This window comes from Marmota flaviventris, chromosome 16 (genome assembly GCF_047511675.1).
Source record: "Marmota flaviventris isolate mMarFla1 chromosome 16, mMarFla1.hap1, whole genome shotgun sequence".
NCBI classification, from domain to species: Eukaryota; Metazoa; Chordata; class Mammalia; order Rodentia; family Sciuridae; genus Marmota; species Marmota flaviventris.
Genome location: NC_092513.1, coordinates 40068614 through 40088822, shown reverse-complemented (window position 1 = coordinate 40088822; position 20209 = coordinate 40068614). Strand labels below are relative to the sequence as shown.

Sequence of the window (20209 nt, the reverse complement as noted above, 5' to 3'; positions counted from 1 at the left end):
TAAGTCTTGGAGAGGGACTTCTGACTATGAAAGTTGCAATCTGTGAAGGCAAATTTGTAAGTCAAAGAGCGTACATTTCTCTTTAAGGACCTAGAGTTTTCTCCTAGTCTACATCAAAGAGTTAAAGGGCCAATGCTTTAAACTCCTTTGGTTCTTCTAATAACTGTTTCTCCCCAAAGCTGATAAGTCGCAAACCTTTTGCAAGCAATGAAGGGGCCACAGGAAAGGAGAAGGAAAATGCCACCTGGAATTCTGCCCCGGAGAGCGGGCCCCACACACCGCGGCTGTGGCTGCCTTAAGGACGCATGCAGGTCCCCAGCGTCACCAGTCTCTTCGCGCCCTCTGCGATCTGAGCCCAAAGCACTTTCACCAAGCGCCGGACCTTTCCGTAGTAGTGGGGACCAGGCCTCGCTGCGGCTGGTTGCGATCATGGCACCCCAACAGGTCTCCCTTCCACTGAGCCAGTTTTGCCCTTGGGCAGGGGCCCGCAAGTGACCGGAAAGCTCTCACTTCAGGCCATTCCCGAAGAGGAGGGGATCAGGAAAGGGAACACTGGGGCGGGGCTTGCCACCCAAAGTCCCCTGCCCGGGGACGTCACGGTCCCAGGTGCGTGTGAGACCGGGGCGGGAGTCTGCCCTGCGCCTCCCTCCTCGGCGCACACCCCACCTCCGTGCGATCGCTCCGCGCGGGCCCCCGGGCTCCATTTTCTCGGGACGGGTACACTTGGAACCGCGCCTCGGGGCAGGATAGGGAGGCCCCGGCGGCAGGAGAGGCAGAGGAGGCCTCGGGGCGTGGAGGAAACACCGGGATTTGGGAGGAGTCGGAGCTGCGGTCTCTGGGCGCCGGGGAGAGGGCGGTGTGGAGCGGCGAGAGGCCAGAGGCCAAGGCGCGGCGGAGCTAAGTAGCGATGGCGCGGAGCCCGGGGCGCCCGTGCGTGCTGCTGCTTCTCCTGGTAAGTGCAGTGACCTGAGACGCCGAGCCCGGCAGTCGGGAAGTGCACTGGCGGGCGCCAGCCTCGCGCCCCGATCTGCCGGCTTCCGCCTGGGAAGGACCCGCCTGCCCGGCGCTGCGGCTTGTCCCCGAAGGTGGGGACGGGTTGGCTAGGTGGCTTCGGCCGGAGCCCACCTGAGCTGCGGGAAAGAGCTCGGGTGGCTGCAACCTGTCCAAATTCCCTGCGCTCAGGCCCTGGTGTCCTTTCCTAACTGATCTGTGGGTGCAGTGGGCGCTGGGGCGGGGAGCACCTTGACCGGGGATGGGGGCTTTGTTAGGAGGCTTTTTCCGACGGGAATCCTGGAGGCGGTAGGGAGTCACCTCCGCGCCTTCTTCCAAGTTCCTTAAAGTTCTCGGTTCTTGGGCTCTGTAACCTGTGATATACGTCAGTGAACTGGAAAAACCAGGAAAACACCTACATTGTTAGAGTGCAGAACAAGAGCTAAAACTAGTCACTTTTTAAAATGTCTTTTACAGTGCTGAAATTTTTTGTTAAGTCTGCATTGCTGTTAAGAAAATCACTCACATAAAGAAAATTTTAGCTTTAATTTTGACTTTGTGTTCAGAGTCAGTGTTTTAAAACGATTTCCTAATGCTGAAAAAAAAAATAAACGTAATATTTGGGGGCTTTTTTTTTTCATTTAAAAGAAGAAAATCAAAGTGTAGAACCACCAGCATCAAATGGGGTTTTCAGATGTTACTTTGTTTGGTTTTGTTTTTGGTACTGGGGGGGGGGGGGTGTTAAACTCCAGGGCGTTTAACCACTGAGCTACATCCCCCGCCCTTTTTACTTTCTGAGACTAGGTCTAAGTTGCTCAAGACATCCAAAAAGTTGCTAAGATTGGCTTTGAACTCGCTATTCTCCTGCCTCAGCCTCAGTGGCTGCCTCAAGAGACAGTGTTCAGATCCAAAGCTAGATTTCTTCCATTTGGTTTCTAAGATCAAATGAGATGTAAAACTCAGTTTTCTGTTTGTTAAAGGATTGAACTCTTAACTAAGAAAAGTGCCTGGCTTAAAGTGGGTTTTGATAAAGTGACAGGTACAGTGCTAATAAAGGTGTGGCTTCATCTTCCAGAGATTATATACAAATATAAAATATAAATGTATTATATATATATATTTCAGAGATATTAGATACAAAATCATACAAAGTTTTCTTATATAATGATTAAAACTAAAAATGCAAGTACATTCACTCAATTAAAAGTTCTAAATCTCAAAAGGTAAGTTTCCATCCTGGAGTTGTGGAGGGAGAGGGAGAAAAAATATATGTGTGTGTGTATCTTTATATATCTAGGTAAATGGACTTTTAAGGCAAAAGAGAAAAAAAAAAGCATGACTAACTCCAATCCAGATATTTCAATGAACTTTCACTTGAGACAGCATGATAATTAGGAACTCCAGACTTTTGGCAGACAAGTTCATTTTCTATTTCATTTCGTCTTGTGCATGTTGCTGAGGTAATTTTCAATTCAAGTTCTTTTTTTTTAAATGAAAATTTTCTGTCATAATATTGTGCTTTGTTTTTGACTTCCAACACGACCTAATCCTCTGATTTAGATGTTTTCTAGCTAAGGAGAATACTAACAAAGCACCTAACACACCTCAAAAGTTAAATATTAAATTCTCTCCATCTAAGAAAGAAATTACTTTCAGTCTTCAAATGGCATATCAAGCAAGCCAATTTGTACACTCAGAGAAAAGAGTAAATCTTTTAGGCAAACTTTTCATTTTAGCAATTTTATATTTTTACCTCATTGGGCAATAATAGACTCTTCCTTCAAGAGTGACTATAGCCAACTAGACAAGAGCAGAATCCTGTTCATTATAGAAAGTACTATTTGTGATATAACTTTATATATGTATATATATATATATATATATATATAGAGAGAGAGAGAGAGAGAGAGAGAGAGAGAAGATGGACAGAATATTTTTATTTTATTTATTTTTTTAAGTGGTGCTAAGGATCAAACCCAGTGCCTCAGACATGCTAGTAAAGCCCTTTACCACTAAGCCACAACCTCATCCTCTAAATTTCTATCTATCTATCTATCTACACACACACACACACACACACACATACACACACACACTTTAGTCAAAGAATAATGGATAAATCCAATGTGTTTGAAGTTGAAAGTATAGTGTTTGGGACAAAAAAAGAAAACAATACTTTCTTTATAGGAAGGAATATAAATTACAGTCTGTTGGGTCAGAGTTCAGTTATAGATAACAGAATTTAACAAGCTAAAGAAGAGAGTTATCACAGGATATTAATTTGACTAGGTAATTCTAGGAAGGATTGAAGAAATTTTTCCAGTTTTAGCTGTCTCCCTCTCCCTCCACAACTCCAGGATGGAAACTTACATTTTGAGATTTAGAACTTTTAAATATAACTTCAAAGCCACAAAGCAGAACTCAGCCACTTAGGAGCTTCCTCTCCTGTGATAAGGAACCAAAAGCCACACTGCTGCTTTCATAGTCTAGAAACCACTCTGACCAGGATGCTACTTGATTTTTTCTTTGTTTATTAATAGTTTTGGGTTTTTTGGTTTGGTTTGGTTTGGTACTGTGGATTGAACCCAGAGATGCTTAACCACTTTTTATTTTATTTTATTTCATTATATTTAGAGACAGGGTCTGTTTAAGTTGCATAGGGCCTAATTGCTAAGGCTGACCTTGAACTTGTGGTCCTCCTGCCTCAGCCTCCTGAATCAGGAAAATGGCAATTCTTAACAGAAGTTTTCTTTAATAACAAATTTAAGGAAAAGTATTTTGTGATCCAAATGAGCATTTATTGGTCCAAATTTTCCCTGATTATTAGAAATCTCTGACGAGCTAAATTAAATCTCTAAGGCTGAGATCCAGAAATATGTATTGATAAAATTCTCGGTTGATCTAATTACTTGTCTAAATTTTGCAAAATAGTTGATTTGTGAATATAGCATACACAAGGATTGGTATTTTTTAAAATGGACAAATTATAATAAAAATTAGAAACCTTAATTGAAATCATAAATGAGGTTTAGATCTACTTGAGTATTTTTTTGATCAGAGCTTTTTCTTTCTTTCAAATTTCAACAGCTTTGAGGGCACTTTTCAAATATTTAGTCCATAGATGATGAAAGATTATCTTGTCAGTTTGGTTTGTATACATCATACGACACCAAACTTGATTTCAAATTGTGAACATTGAGCACCTATTTGATGCAAAACTTGGTGAAGAGGGTGGAGAAATTTGGAGCTCCAGGATTTATATCACAGTGTAGGAGTAAGGTGAGGAATGCCCACCAGAAAAGAAATCACCGTAGATGGCTGGTATTAAGAGAATCCCTTCTTGGTTTTAGGCAATGTGCTAGACACAAGAGGGGTGTTATGAAAAGGCCAGACACGCCCTGCCCTCGAGAGATTTATAGTCTTGCAAAGGATACAATAAGGAAATGGCTAGCTTCCCAATGGGTAATGAGTGACAAGAAGAGTCCTGATAAAGAAACACACAGTACCATGGAGCCTACCATCCAACCCAATGCTGGACATCCCATCCAAGATCTGAGGATTAGTGAAATGATACGGAGAAAAAGAGAAGATGTGGTATGTTGAGAGAAGAACAAAAGCAAAGGCCTACAGACAAGAGTGTATGGTCCTCTGGAGGAGCTAGGAAAGCCTGTCACTGCTTTAACATACAATATGAAGCAGATGAATTTATATGAGATGAGACTTTGGCCTTCAAGCCCAGAAAACACTTGCCAAGTGAGTGTTTGTAGGGAGGTGTTCCAATTGTTCAGAAAATGAAAAGGTGTTTTGTGTTTTGTTTTTGGTTGAGATAAAGGGGAAAAAGAACAAAGGGTAAGCTGGAGGTGTGGCTGAGAGCTGGAGTGCATGCTTAGCAGACAGAAGGCCCTGCTTTGGTCCCCAACACAACCAAGGAAGGAAGAAAAGAAAGAGAATTTGACTAAATGAGTACAGTTTAGCCAAGTGAAAACCAATGAGGTAAGGAGGCATTCAGGCCTTGGTCTGCTGTCATCAGACAAGCAGAGAAGCCAGAAATCACCCAGCAGAGTGGAGGGAGATACAGCCTGTCAGGAGTGGAGGGCTGTGAAACAGCAAAAGGATTAAGAAGACATTTGGTTGTCAGTGCCTGAGGATGCTCTAGTCCTTTGTTCCCAAAGTTTAGGGGTACCAAACCTCCTACAATCTGCAGAACCTTCAAGAAGCATTGGCCACTTGTGAATACTTTTCCTCTCTAAAATGCTAGTAACACCCACATTGAAAACAGTGATAAGCAAATATAAATAGTAAGGGCTCTAATCAGGGTTTCATCTTACTTTCTCTAGGTTCCTTTTTTTTTTTTTTTTTTTTGGAACCAGGAATTAAATCCAGGGGCGCTTAGCCACTGAGCTACATCTCCAGCCCCTTTTTTATATTTAGAGACAGGGTCTCTCTGAGTTGCTTAGGGCCTCGCTAAGTTGCTGAGACTGGCTTTGAACTCACCATCCTCTTGCCTCAGCCTTCCAAGCCACTGGGATTACAGGCATGCACCACTGTGCTGGGCACTAGGTTCCCTTTTTAAAATGGATATACTTCTGTGGTTGATTAAGCCTTTATATGTTCATTCACTCCAGAATGAACAAACAGTATGTGAATTATTCTCATCAAACAGTTGCTGCCTGACTGGGGACTGAAAGGGTAAACGTGAATGTAGATGAGAGATGAGACAGTTCAGATTTTCTCACTTCTAAAACACTTCCCTCCTACTGCTCTTTTAAATCCCCTGCAATGTAAACTTAAAAGAAATAATAATAATAATTAGGGGCTGGGATTGTGGCTCAGAGGTAGAGCACTCACTTGCCTAGCATGCGTGAGGCACTGGGTTCGATCCTTAGCACCACATAAATATAAAATAAAGACATTTATTTTTAAATAAATATTTTTTAAAAACAATTATATCATTTTTGTACCCATTGTTTTATCTTAATGATCTATTCTTCAAAAACATTAGACAAGGGACCTAGCCCAAACACTGCTAATCATCTCTTCTTAGCTTTGAATTCACCATCCCTGCCAATGCCTCCTTCCTTTGCTTCCTCAATTTTGGGGGTTTCTTTCATCCCTAGGAACCCAATAGCAGTTCTCACCCTGTTTTTTCTGGGCAAGCACAGTGGAGAGATGTGCTGTAGAGGGACAGAGGAGATATATCACTGGAAGGTGGGAGGCCTGAAAGACATTGGTGGCAACCTCGGGAATGAGAGGGTACTGCCTGCAGGTCATGTGCATTCACATAGGTGAATGTCCGACAAGCTCCTCAGTAGCCTGCTGTGCATCACTGAGCCTCTCTGCCAGCCAACTGGTGTCTAGTGTCTCTTCCCTACCCAGAGGATTTCCCCGGCACCTAAGCTTATTGTTTCTGCAATCTATCCTCTGAAAATCGCATCCTTCTAACCACTCACTCTTAAAACTTTAGCTCCCTCTGGCTCATTCCTCTATTATCCATGTGCAAGACATTGCCAAGTTTTCCCCCACGAAGACTCTGCCTCCACCCATCTAACTCATTGCCACTAACCTGGTGCTGGTCCTCATTACATCCCCCCTGGGTTTTTGTGTTTTGGTTTTTGGTTCTGGGGAAGAAACCCTGGGGCCCTTGATCACTGAGACATATCCCCAGCCCTATTTTGTTGTTGTTGTTGGTTTTTATCCCCCCTCTTCACCCTGTGGGAGTTGATTTTAGTCTTTGAACCATCTTCTGCCTTTCATGCTGCACCATAGTTAATGTCGAAAAATCTTTCAGAGGTGCTTGTGACAAATTCCCTATTCAGAAGCTGGCAATGATTCACCACCACCACCCCCTCCTATAAGATGAGCAACAATCCTTAGCACAACTTGTCCCTCTGTTCTGCTTGCCACTGTTGTATCGTCTAGGTGCCTAACTGCTCTCTTGTTCTTTGTCCTTGCATCTCCATGTTCCAGTGCATGCTGCCTCTGATCTGTGCGTTTTCTTTCTTTCATCTGCACAGGCAGATTCAAGGCCAAGTTCATTGCCACCTTCTCCCTACCAGCAGAAAGTAATTTCTGCCTTGTCTGAGCTCCCCAGAACTATTTTTGTAGCTGTTGTCAACACAGTTAAGGTTTTCCACCTCTGTGTAGAGGTGTGGCCTCTTACCCATTTGCTTTCTGAAGTTCAATTACCTGCAGTCAGCTGTGATCCAAAAATATTAAATGAAAAATTCCAAATATAAACAATTTCTAAGTGTTAAATAACTTTTATTATAGCATATTGTTGTGATTATTTTATCATTATCATTAATTGTTACTCTCTTGCTGTGCCTAATTTGTAAATTAAAACTTTATTGTCATTATGTATACTTAGGAAAAAAGCTTAGTACATATACAGTTCCATACTGTCCAATGTTTCAGGCATCCACTGGGAGTCTTGGGTATCCCTCTTGGTTAAGGGAGGACTTTCCTACTAAACTGTAAACTTCTTTAGAGCAGGATCTTTGTAACATTTATCTGTAAACTAACTATATGTCCTAGACACAGAGATAGTCTTTAAAAACATGAGCTAAAGTACCTTTCTATGTTTGAAAAACTGGGATAGTGATCTGAATTTCACTTGTTTGGAAGAAATACTTAATGCTCAGAGAGGTAGATTGGTAAATTTTTGACTTTCATACATTCAGCAATGACTAACTATGCTTCTACTATATGCCCAATAATCTATGTCTATATAAACTGCCAATCCTCTGCCACAATTAGGGAACTTACAGTGAGGGAAGAAGAGTGTAAGAAAGAAAACTTGACATTGTTTTGAGCATCCCCTGTGTGCCAGGCACTGGATTTAGTGAATGTTAACAGTGAGTGAAGTTGAATAGTTTGACACCAAATGCCTGTCTGTCAATACAGAGCTGTCACCTGACGTCCCATCATAGCAGTTTTATAGTTAATTGTCAATAAATTCGGGCCTTTTGGTACTAGAATATTAATTTCATTGCAAGCTCGAATCATTCTATGAAAGAAAAACAGAAGAAATGTAAATCCATATCTACCTAACTCTATGGATAGATAGATAGAGTCCTGGAAAACTATTTGGGAATTACCCAGATGCTCTGAAGTCCTTGATTTTCCACTCTTCTATTTTGATAGTCTGCTCTTTTTAAGCCAATTGAAAATGCCTATTTTCCACTTTAGTCCTTGGAGTCTTGTTGGTTAATTTCTGGTGTTTCCTAGAGTTTGCCTTCTGACAGACCAGCGCCATCTAATGGTGATAAAGGGCAATCTGAAGTTTGGGAGTTTTTTAAACTTCTTAGTAGGGGGAAAAATTCTGTTTTTCTTCATTTTATTTTTTAGTATAATTTTCATGAACACATTGCAGCAAAATAAAATAAAAACAGCCCATGGTATCTGTGTATCAATTTATGTGAAATGTACTTTTCAGATTTACTTATATTTTGCCTGATTCTAAAAAGCGTTTGTGGCTGTTAAAGAAAATGTATACCAAAAAAAGGGAAATGTATTTCAAAAATGATAAATGCTTAGGATCCATAAAACGTGAATTAGAAGAAAAGATAAAAAGGGAAAAGACCGTTTAAAACAATCCTATAGCAGTTGATTAATGTTTCTTAAATAGAAGCTCTTCTTGTGATGGTAGTAGCTGCCAGTTCCTGAATTTTCTGGTTTAGAATATGTCTTTTCACACATCTCAGTGTTGAAGGGCTCATTTTCCAGTTTCTGTATTACCCAGGATCTCTTCTTCCTCAATTTCCCTTGCTAGTCTGATTTTACACACAGGATTTCCTGGAGAGACCAATAACATCAGTATTACCAGGAAACTTGTTAGAAATACACATTTCTGGACCCCACCCCAAACCTGCTGAGCCAGAAACCCTGGGGTGGGACCCAGCAGTCTGGGTGGTAACAAGGTGACCCAGTGCCACTCAAATGTGAGAATCACTCCTAACCTTTCCATTAGAAGAAAATCAGTAGAAAATATTAAATATCAAAAGATCTACTTTTGACTATTTGTTAGCAACTTCTGTCTTTTTTTAAAAGATGATGTAGAAGCCAAGGGAATCGACACTGAGTAATAATGTTGACTTTTCTGGGCCTTTAGTTGATCTGTCTACACCAAGGAAAATAGTAGGAGCTGTCCGTGATTACACAAAACTTTACTGGAAATAAAAATGCACAGCATGATCTGACAAGCCAGGTGTAGCACAGTCTTGCTAAAACCATGTTTAAAATTCTGAGTCAATAAAATGACAACAAAGAAAATGTCTTCCTCTTTGGAGTTAACCTCAGTATGACTCACCTAAAATCACATTTGTTACCTCAAGGTGAACATCTGAAGAACAGGGGAAAGATGATGATAAATTATATACTTTGCTAGTTAGATATAAAATATTTGCTATCCAAAGTTCAGATTCAGAGTTCATGAATTAAAAAGTAGAGCTCAAAGTTCTGCTTTTCTTGCTCGTTGAGATACGTCAAATTCACAACTCTGAAAAATATAATGATAGACTTAAATCGGCTGTTGAGTGAGACTGCTATAGGAATATATAAATGTCTGTGTCATTTATCGTTGTGCATTTAAGCTGGGATTTTCAAAACAAGTTGTGCTGTTTATTCATAAAATAAGAAATTTTATAAAGACTATTTTTTCCCATCCACCCACTCCCTTAAAAAAAATAAGAGGAGAAAAGTTCAGTAGCTGAAATTTGAATATAAAGCTGGTCCAACAGATTCATCAGAGTAATCATTGATCTACCCTGACTGCACTGGACCACTTGAATTTTGGGGGATGTGTAAGTTGCTATGACTACAGAGATCCTGCCAAAACGTGCCAAAAACTTTGTGGCTACAGAGCTATGAAGGGCTAGATCTCTAGTCTATCAGTACAAACAGACAAATCAGGCTCTATGACCAGAGGACATAAACAAGTAGCATCCATTGCCTTTATCTCATTTTATTTTCTTTATATTGCTTCAGCCAAAGTTGAAATCATTCTAAGAACGGAGGTAGGACTGAGGATGTAGGTCAGTGGTAGATTGCCTAGCAGGGGTGAGGCCCTGGGTCTAACCCATACTACTGCTCTGGAAGAAACAAAGAATGCACGGGTTGGGGGTGAGCCAAGGACCCCCAAGGTGGTATCTTATTTGACCTTCTCTACAGCAAAAGAGAGAAACAAAGAATTTTAAAACATTCTGCCTGAAGTCATATCTGGTTGAATGGAAATAAGCCATAATAATGCCTTAAAATCCAAAGAGAACTTTAACCTACTTTGTATCCCTCTACATCTCATCTGTACTAAATAGGATATGTATTCATCGGAGATATTAAAGTTTAAGGGGTCACCTTATCTTGGAATCATGGGACCACAGAAGGACGCTTTAAGATCATCTGCTTTATACCAAGGACTTCAGAAAGAGAATCTGAGCCAGGATCAGCTGTCATCTAATGAGTCAGGAGTCCTCTTAGATTCTGCTTGTGAAACTCATCAAAGTGACTTCAGAACAGGACAACATTTCTAAAGTGCTGACCTGGAGAACAAAGAGCACATTGATTGATTGTGTTTTGCAGTGATATTTCACCTTCCTTCATGCCTCTGCCAAAAAAAAAAAAAGTTTTTTCTGACCAGCTGCCAGAAAGACCAGTTTCTACAAGATGCACAGGATCCAGTGGTAAAAACTTTAAAGAGAGAGGGAGAAAGGAGAAGCCTTATAAAATGGGGAATCTTTTGAAAGCTTTTAATCTAAAAACATGTTTTTAGATACAGGCACTAAAAGCTTACTTTTCCTCTGTAGGTATATCCCATATGACATTTTTCTGTCACCAAGTTGTGAGAGAAAAAAGTCACAGAGTTCATGGTTGGGAGAAAAAATAACATTCCATCTCGTCCAGCCTCCCTTTCAATGCAGGCAACCCTTTTACAACATTGGAGTGGGACGATCACTCAGTCTTAGAGAGGGCTGGGCCAGGGCTGTGTGGCTAGAGACCTTGCCTAGCATGCACTGGGCTCCATCCCCCCTCAGCAAACAACAACTTACAGAGAGGAGATGTTAAAAAGTAGTGCCAGGGACTGGGTGGAGAACAGAAAGTAGAGAGCATCTGCGTGGCTGTTCACATTCCCTGCAATATGTGACCAGTTGGGAAATAAACAGCATCACGATGTCTAACTGTCAGACCCAGGTTACTGTGGTAGTTTCCAATCAGAGAAGCTTGATCAAGCTTTCTTAACCTCAGCACTTTGCAGCGCCATTTGGAGCATTGTTGGGGGGCAGGGCTGTCCTGTGCATTTGAGGTCATTGAGCAGCATCTCTGGTTTCAACCCACTGGTAGCACTTGTCTCCCCTCCACCCACTGTTTTGACAGTGCACAATGTCTCCAGACATAACCTCGTGTCCACAGTGGTGGGGGGAAGAAGAGGGACCAGCAGGGCATAATCACCCTCAGTTTTTAACTACTTGTTGAAATTAAAAAAAAAAAACAAAAACGTATCCTGTGAGATTCAGGATCCAAATGGTTTACTATAGAAAGAAGTAGCTAAGTCATTATTTCCTCAGTCAGAAAACATAGTTTTAAAACTGACAAAACATTAGTGTAACTCTCATGGATTTTTTTTCGTACAAGTGTGGAGCAAATATTTGAGTTCTGAGTTCCTCATGCCTTATTAAGTGTGTGAAAATAGGCTACTGCAGTAGGAGTCACTAAAATGCAAATACAAGAACCATTTACCTAGACTCCAAGACACTCTCAATTTTCAGGTGCACATCCATTTTTAACTTTTTAGTGAAACATACATACAGAAAAGTGCACATAGGAAAACATGTGCTGTATCCTCAACGAACTGAAAACATCCTGTCACCAGTAACCACATTGAAACAGATTGCCAGCACCCATTGGCCTTCTGGTACTCCCTTCAGATTCTGCCCACCCCCATGGGTGGCCAGTGTCTTGATTTCCAATGGCATAAATTAGCCTTGTCTGCTTTACACTGGCTTCTTAGATATACACCCACTTGACAGAGATCTTCTTGCATCCCATTTCCTTAACGAAAACTCACTGACCTCTCCCCCATTTTTACCTCCAGCTGAAACCTGGTTCTAAGGGCCATACTCATTACTGATAGGCTATTTACACAGAATGTAAAAACAGCTCTTGCCTCCCATAACATTCCTCCCTTAATGCCATCCCTCTGTCCATCCTTACTGATGCCTCCCCATTTTTTCTCATCTCTGGAAGCTTCACTTGCTCAATAGGAAGTCAAAATTCTAAGGGTCATCTTGACTCCCTTTCCCTCAGGCAATCCATCCACAGTTCTGTTGCATTTGCCTTCAAAGTATACATAGAAAGTCTCTACTTCCTACCAATCTTTACTGCAACGCCCAGGGTTCAAACTAGGGTTGTCTGTTGCCTGGACTACTGCAGGGACTATGGCATGGTCTCCATGCATTTGTTCTTGTCTCCTTATGGTTCATTCTCCATACAACAGCTGGAAAGAGCTTTTCCAAACTTGAGTTCTGTCATTCTAAGCTGAGAAGCTCTCTATGAATAAAATCCAAAGTCTTCTTCATGACCAGGATCTGACTTTTCCCTCTAACATCACCTTCACAGAGACACTCCCCTCCATCAAACCAACCGTGACCGCACCAAAGCCATTCCAACCACTGGGCCTGGTAATCCTTTTGCAGGACTTTCCCTGATGCTCCCTCATTGTATTCAGGTTTCACTAGGCGGAAGCAGTGCCTTCTGAGAGTCTGCCCACACTTCTAAATCACTCTACCATCCTGACCCTGTTTTGATTTTCTTTTTGGCTCTTACACAGCCCACTTTTGTCTGTATATAAGAATGTGAGAATCTAATGGAGTAAGAACATTCTTTTACTTAGCATATTTTAGAGGCTCAGAAAATTGAGGATATGAATAAGGCCAAATTTCAGAAATGTTAACATATAAGACTTAGAACTGAGGAAATGCCATCATAAATTATATTTACTGAGTCTCTGTCACTACAGTAGTTAAACTTGATATGATATTTCATTAATTGCACAATAACCCTGCAAAATGGGTGTGTCCTTAGTTGCTTTCAAATGCAAATAAGAAAACCTAATCCAAAGTAGGCTAAACAAAAAGAATATCACATAAGAAGTTTAATATAATATAAAGAGAATTTAATATCACATAGAGATAGGGTGGCTCTCTAGGTTTGATCAACTCTAACTCAGTAATATCACTATTTCAATTTAGCTGATCTACCATTTTGTTAGCTTTCCCTTCTTGGTCACAGGATGGCGATAACCATTCCACATGCCACTTCCTTGCTCAGCCATCTCCTGGGTGCTTAAAAAGGGAAACTGTGTGAATACTTCTCTTCCTATCTTCGAGGAGAGTCTTTTGCAGATCCCTCATTGACCCAATTCTCTTACACGTTTCTGCCTAAACCAACCGCTGTCAGAGCAACCATGTTCTGTCACGCACCAGTCATTACTCATGAACCAGGCAGGGTCTACCTGATACCTGAACAAAATGGGGTTCTGCAACACTGAAGATAAGAAGAAATGGCAGTTAGCTAGACCATCAAAAACATCTGCCACCGTATGTATCCTGTATTCTCATGTTATTCTCAGCAACTCATCTGGCAAAAAATAAGATTAGAACCTAGGTGTGACTGTTTCCAAAGCCACGCATTTTCCATTAGATAATACCGCTTCTCAAAAATAATTAAAGCAGAATGTGTGATAGTAATAACAAAGGTAAGAAAATCTCTTACCTTTACTGATCTTCCCTAGAAAAGTGGCTGAGGAGGCTGGAAACCATGTTGTAATGTATATTGGGCTTTTAAATGTCATTCTCCAATTTCAGAAGCCAGGACTCCCTGGGGAAAAAAAAAAATAGCTGATTCTTAGGCAGGAATGAAGAAAACACATGAGGAACCTGGTTCATCTAGTTCTGGAAAGTGAAGAAGCACTCAAACCCAAAAGATGAGGACTTGTCAGGGGCATGGAATCCAACCTGTGAGATATTTCAGTGCCAAAGCTAGAACTATTTAAAGAACAGAATAAATAAAATAGTATTGACTTGTAACCCACAGAATAAAATAAATATATGAATCCAAACAGATATAAATGATTGAATAAATAGGAAGGGAAAAAAAAAGACAAATGCTTTTTACCAGAGAATTACCAATATGTGTAGATGGCCTCCATCTGAGAAGGAACTGACATGCAGATGGGAAAAGACAAACAAGACTGAGAAAACCCAAATCAAGGACACATTCCAATGAATTAACACATAAGTGAAAGGTGGGGACCTGAATGCAATAAATAGAGACAGTTATTTCAATTTGGAATGATGGTCAGAGAGGGGTGTGGGTCAGTAGATTACATGTTAGCAGAAATAAGAGAGGGATCTGCTTTAGAATAAGAAAGACCTAATTGTGCTTGGTTAGCCAGTGGGAAATGAAGATGAAAGGTCAGTGGAAGGACCAGTTTCATGATAAATGTGGTAGAGCAAGAGTTGAGAGCGAAGCACACAAATGCTGGTTAACCTTGGAAAGGAGCCAGGACACCTCTCCTTGGGGAAAGAGGGAAGGAGAAGCTGACTAAAGATACAGTGTCCATCAAATTAAATGTGGGACCATTGTGTAAAAGCAAGTGGGTACAGAAGTGTGGTCCAGGTGATCGGGTGGGGTTCTGAGGTTTGGAATGCTATGACAGGATACAATAAGAGGGAGACAAAGCCAAGGAGACTACACAATTTGTATTCTGGACACACTGTGGATGGACGGATGCTAACAGATGGTTGCCTGCACAATAAATATCAGCTTGTACTCTCCTGGGCAAACTGTAAACACCCTAGAAAGAGCCACCACCTTTATAGCTACTCTAATTCATGTGAGGATTCCTTTGGGTCACCACAGCCTTCTCTTAGCAGTGTTGCCCGGGACAGTATGAGAATAGTAGAGAGCCAGAAACAATGTGAGGCAAGAATGTCAAAGACTCAAGAAAATGAAGACTCCTGCCTATCATTCACATCTTTACAATTGCAGTCTGCTGGTCTGCATGATGGAAATGCTCTCCATCTGCCCCGTCCAAATGATAGCCATTAGCCTGTGTGGCTATTAAGCCACTGAACTGCAATTTTGAATAATTTCAGTTTAAATATAAATGGCCACATGCTGCTACCAGATTAGTGCTCATTTCGATGAAGCCAGGAGACAATGACGCCTGCAGGCAATTAACCCAGATTAAAAAGAAATGACAGCAAAATTCAGAAGCAGGATAGGAGTTTATGGGGCAGTTTGGAAAGAAACAACTGTATTTAGAATAGTACAATGCTGTGATGATGAAATCCAAATTGTAATATTACTTGCGAAGAATTAAAGAAAGGAGTTGGTGGAGTGTTGAAAAATGGAGAAGTCAACCCGGCCAGGGGTGTGTATGTGCCCTAGGGGGTACTTGGGAGGCTCACCTCATCCTGAAGGGCTTGAGGAAAAGTAAGTGGATCCCAGAGAACATGAAAACCAGGGTGAGAAGAAAAGAAACAAGGTATGGCTAAAATTTCACAAGGCCGATTATTTTGTTTGTTTTTGAAGATTCCAGCATTTTCTGGAATGGGCAGTGTGGCTCAAGGAGAAGGCAGATTCCTCCCTCTGGCCCTCGTCATTGAGGAAGGGCAAAGGGAAGATTCAATGTCATTTCATTTTGACTAAGGATGGCAATGGTGGTTAAACTTCTGTTTTCATGTCTATAATTTTATTTTACAGATCTGCTTTAACTTTGGAAATGGACTTCACTTTGAGGTAAGGAACCAAGGGGTTATTTCTATCTCTGGGACTCAGAGGCTTTACTTCATAGCGGACAGTTTGGCTGTGTTGTACTAGATTAAAACCCATGTTGCCTTACACATGCCTGTTCTCAAACAAATAAGTGCCAATCAGTGCTGGGGAATATAGATCGTTTTATAGGGAAGGACCTTTATCCACGTGTGCATACATGCACAACTGTGTTCTCAGAAAAGATATACTTTATGCTGTTAACAATGGATATTCTGTGAAAAATGAGTGAAAAGATAGAAGGAAATTTGATATTTTTTGCATCATAAGTTTTTAAAAAAATTTTTATTTATTCTTATTAGTTATGTATGATAGCAGAATGCATTTCAATTCATATTACACAAATAGAGCACAATTTTTCATGTCTCTGGTTGAACACAAAGCAGAGTCACACCATTCGTGTCTTCATATATGTATTTAGGGTAATGATGTCCATCTCATTCCACCATCTTTCCTACCCCTGTGCCACCCTCCTTTCCCCTCCCTTCCCTTTGTCCTGTCTAAAGTTCCTCTATTCCTCCCATGCCCCCCCATCCCCATTATGAATCAGCATCCTATATCTGAGAAAACACTTAGCATTTGGTTTTTTGGGGATTAGCTAACTTCAATTAACATTGTGTTCTCCAGCTCCATCCATTTACCTGCAAATGCCATGATTTTAATCTCTTTTAATGCTGAGTAATATTTCATTGTGTATATATACCACATTTTCTTCATCCATTCATCTACTGAAGGGTGTTTAGGTTGGATCCACAATTTAGCTATTGTGAATTGTGCTACTATAAACATTGATGTGTCTGTGTTCCTGTGTCCCTGTTTTTAAGTCCTTTGGGTATAAACCAAGGAGTGGGATAACTGGGTCAAATGGTGGTTCTGTTCCCAGTTTCCCAAGGAATCTCCACACTGCTTTCCATATTGGCTTGCACCAATTTGCAGTCCCGCCAGCAATGTAAGAGTATGCACTTTTCCTCAATCCTCGCCAATACTTATTGTTGTTTATATTCTGAATAGCTGCCATTCTGACTGGAGTGAGATGAGATCTTAGAGTAGTTTTGATTTAAATTTCTCTAATTGCTAGAGATGTTGAGCATTTGTTGACTGATTGTATATCATATTCTGAGAAGTGTCTGTTCCTTGGCCCATTTATTGATTGGATTATTTGTTTTTTTTTTTTTTTTTTTTGGTGTTAAGATTTTTGAGTGCTTTATATATCCTAGAGATTAGTGCTCTATCTGATGTGCGTGTGGTAAAAATTTGCTCCCATTCTGTAGGCTCTCTATTCACTTCACTGATTGTTTCTTTTGCTGAGAAGCTTTTGAGTTAGAATCCATCCCATTTCTTGATTCTTGTGCTATAGGAGTCTTATTAAGGAAGTCAGGGCTTCATCCGACATAATGGAGATTTGGGCCTACTTTATCTTCTATTAGGTTCAGGGTGTCTGATTTAATTCCTATATCCTTGATCCACTTTGAGTTGAGTTTTGTGAAGGGTGTGAGATAGAGGTTTAATTTCATTTTCTTGCATATGGATTTCCAGTTTTCCCAGCACCATTTGTTGAAGAGGATATCCTTTCTCCAAAGTATGTTTTAGGCACCTGTGTTTAATATAAGATAACTGTAATTATGTGGGGTTTGTCTCTGTGTCCTCTATTCTGTACCATTGGTCTACAAGTCTATTTTGGTGCCAATACCATGCTGATTTTTGTTACTATTGCTCTATAGTATAGTTTAAGATCTGGTATAGTGATGCCACCTGCTTCACTCTTCTTGCTAAGGATTGCTTTAGCTATTCTGGGTCTCTTATTTTTCCAGATGAATTTCATAACTGCTTTTTCTATTTCTATGAGGAATGTCATTGGGATTTTTATTGGAATTGCATTAAATCTGTGTAATGCTTTTGGTAATATGGTCATTGCAACAATATTAACTCTGCCTATTCAACAGCAAGGTAGATATTTCCATCTTCTAAGGTCTTTTTTTAATTTCTTTCTTTAGCGTTCTATAGTTTTCATTCTAGAGTCTTTCACTTCTTTCGTTAAGTTGATTCCCCAATTTTTTTTTTGAGGCTATTATAAATGGGGTAGTTTTCCTTGTTTCCCTTTCTGAGGTTTTATCACTGATATACAGAAATCCTTTTGATTTGTGGGTTTTGATTTTATATCCTGCTACCTTGCCAAATTCATTCACTAGTTCTAGAAGTTTTCTGTTGAAATATTTTGGGTCTTCTAGGTATAGAATCATATCGTTGGCAAATAGTGCTAATTTGAGTTCTTCTTTTCCTATCTGTATCCCTTTAATTTCTTTTTGTCTTTCTAATTCCTCTGGCTAGAGTTTCAAGAACTATGTTAAATAGAAATGGTGAAAGAGGACATCCCTGTCTTGTTCCAGTTTTTAGAGGGAATGCTTTCTGTTTTTCTCCATTTAGAATGATGCTGGCCTGGGGCTTAGCATAGATAGCATTTACAATGTTGAGATAAGTACCTATTATCCCTAGTTTTCTAGTGTTTTGGACATGAAGGGGTACTGTATTTTGTTGAATGCTTTTTCTGCATCTATTGAGATGATCATATGATTCTTATCATTAAGTCTATTGATGTGATGAATTACATTTATTGATTTCCATATGTTGAACCAACCTTGCATCCCTGTCATGAACTTGATCATACTTGATTGTGGTGCACTATCTTTTTGATATGTTTTTGTATTCAACTTGCCAGAATTTTGTTGAGAATTTTTGACAGACCAATATCTCTAATGAACATAGATGCATCATAAGTTTTAACATAATTTGTAATTCTTTATATATAATTTATATTTGTTTAAATTAAGAAAAAGGTTTTCAAATGAAAGCAAATAAAAATCAATGATAACCAGTGTATTTTGAAACAAAAAAAAAATACATGTTTAGGTACAGCAACAAACTTAGTAAATGGTAAAATAATCCTAGTGTAATAATCATTTCTGATCTTAAGATAGTAGGTCTTCTGTTTTAAACTGTTCCTTCATAAAATACATACTTACCTATAAAACCCTAGTGAAAATTTATATAATAGTTTTCTACCTAAAGTTATAAAAACAAGAGACAGGAGATGTATTCCTTTACACATTCCTGATAACAAATTCATTAACTGGCAGTTGTACCAGTTTTGTTCACATATATATCAACAGTTTACAAACATTTTGTCTTAAAGCATGATAGTAATTTATTTTTAATTCATAAGCCATCAAGGAAAAGTGAAACTTCATTTTTAGCTAATAAGAAAAAAATTTTTTGGACATGGTCTGTTATTCTCACTTGTCAATTTGTAAGGTAAGGCCATTAATTTATTCTTCAGGCCTTTTGAATTGGTTACTCTGGGAAATCCCCTCCCCCTCCCCCTCCCCCTCCTCCCCCTCCCCCTCCTCCTCCTCCTCCTCCTCCCTGCTTTATAGGCTTGGAGATAATCTCTTGACCACCTATAGAGATTACTAGAATATGTACATTCCTCTTTAAAAAATGAAGCTTGGTAAGAAATGTAAAACATACCTTAAAATTTGCACTACTTTTAAGCTTTAGTAAAGTATAGAATTTCATACAAATGCTTGATGATATGTAATAATATTTTGGCAATATTTTATTATTGTAGGCCTTAAACACCAGAAGCAAAAATCAGCTGCTTCCTAAACATACTCACCTAGTACGGCAAAAGCGGGCCTGGATCACCGCCCCTGTGGCTCTGAGGGAAGGAGAGGATCTGTCCAAAAAGAATCCAATTGCCAAGGTATCTTCTAAAGAGGAACATGAAGCACACACCTCTGAATAAAACTGTGGTGGAAGAGGATTTTTATGTCCGCTTTAAAATTTAAGGATGATTATGTAATTACTAAATTTCTTAATATTCAGAATATATTTGAAAATTAGCAGAGCTTAAAAAAAGAGAGAAAATTAGCAGAGCTGACTTTCAGCAGCAAGTACCAACTTTGAGATCTTCTTTCTCTTTCTGAAAGATGCAACATCATTGGCAAAAAATATCTATCACTTTAAGTTTTGATTCAACTAGGAGTTGAGACATCTGGCAGTAATTTAATTGTAACTTAACACATCATTACAATCCTCCAAAGAGAGTATTATGGTAAAAAGTAGTTTATGATAGTAGTGGAAAGAACTGAGGTCTGAGAGGGAGGGTGACTGTACATCCTGATTTGTGCCTGTCGTCCTAGCTTAATAAGTAGTAGCTCCCTCTTTACTCTCAAATGGTCCAATTTTTAAAATCAATTATGTGATAATCCTCCTACAAATGTACCTCATAGTTAGCTGTACAAACTTAAACCCTTGTTGTTTTGCTCCCCTAAAGCTGCTCTCCTAAAGTTCTACCCATTTATGTAAAAGGCACCATAATTCCATGCAGTTT

At 39.8% G+C, this 20209-nt stretch overlaps 1 protein-coding gene across 1 annotated transcript in view; it reads left to right on the top strand.

Annotated features, from left to right (window-relative positions):
- Nucleotides 1-623: 623 nt before the first annotated feature.
- Nucleotides 624-20209, top strand: part of Dsg2 (desmoglein 2) — a 52877-nt gene continuing 33291 nt past the window's right edge. The window contains exons 1-3 of the mRNA XM_071602826.1: nucleotides 624-952; nucleotides 15751-15786; nucleotides 19445-19579. Of these exons, the coding sequence (XP_071458927.1) occupies nucleotides 908-952; nucleotides 15751-15786; nucleotides 19445-19579 (216 nt within the window). The 5' untranslated portion in view covers nucleotides 624-907. The remainder of the gene's footprint in view (nucleotides 953-15750; nucleotides 15787-19444; nucleotides 19580-20209) is intronic.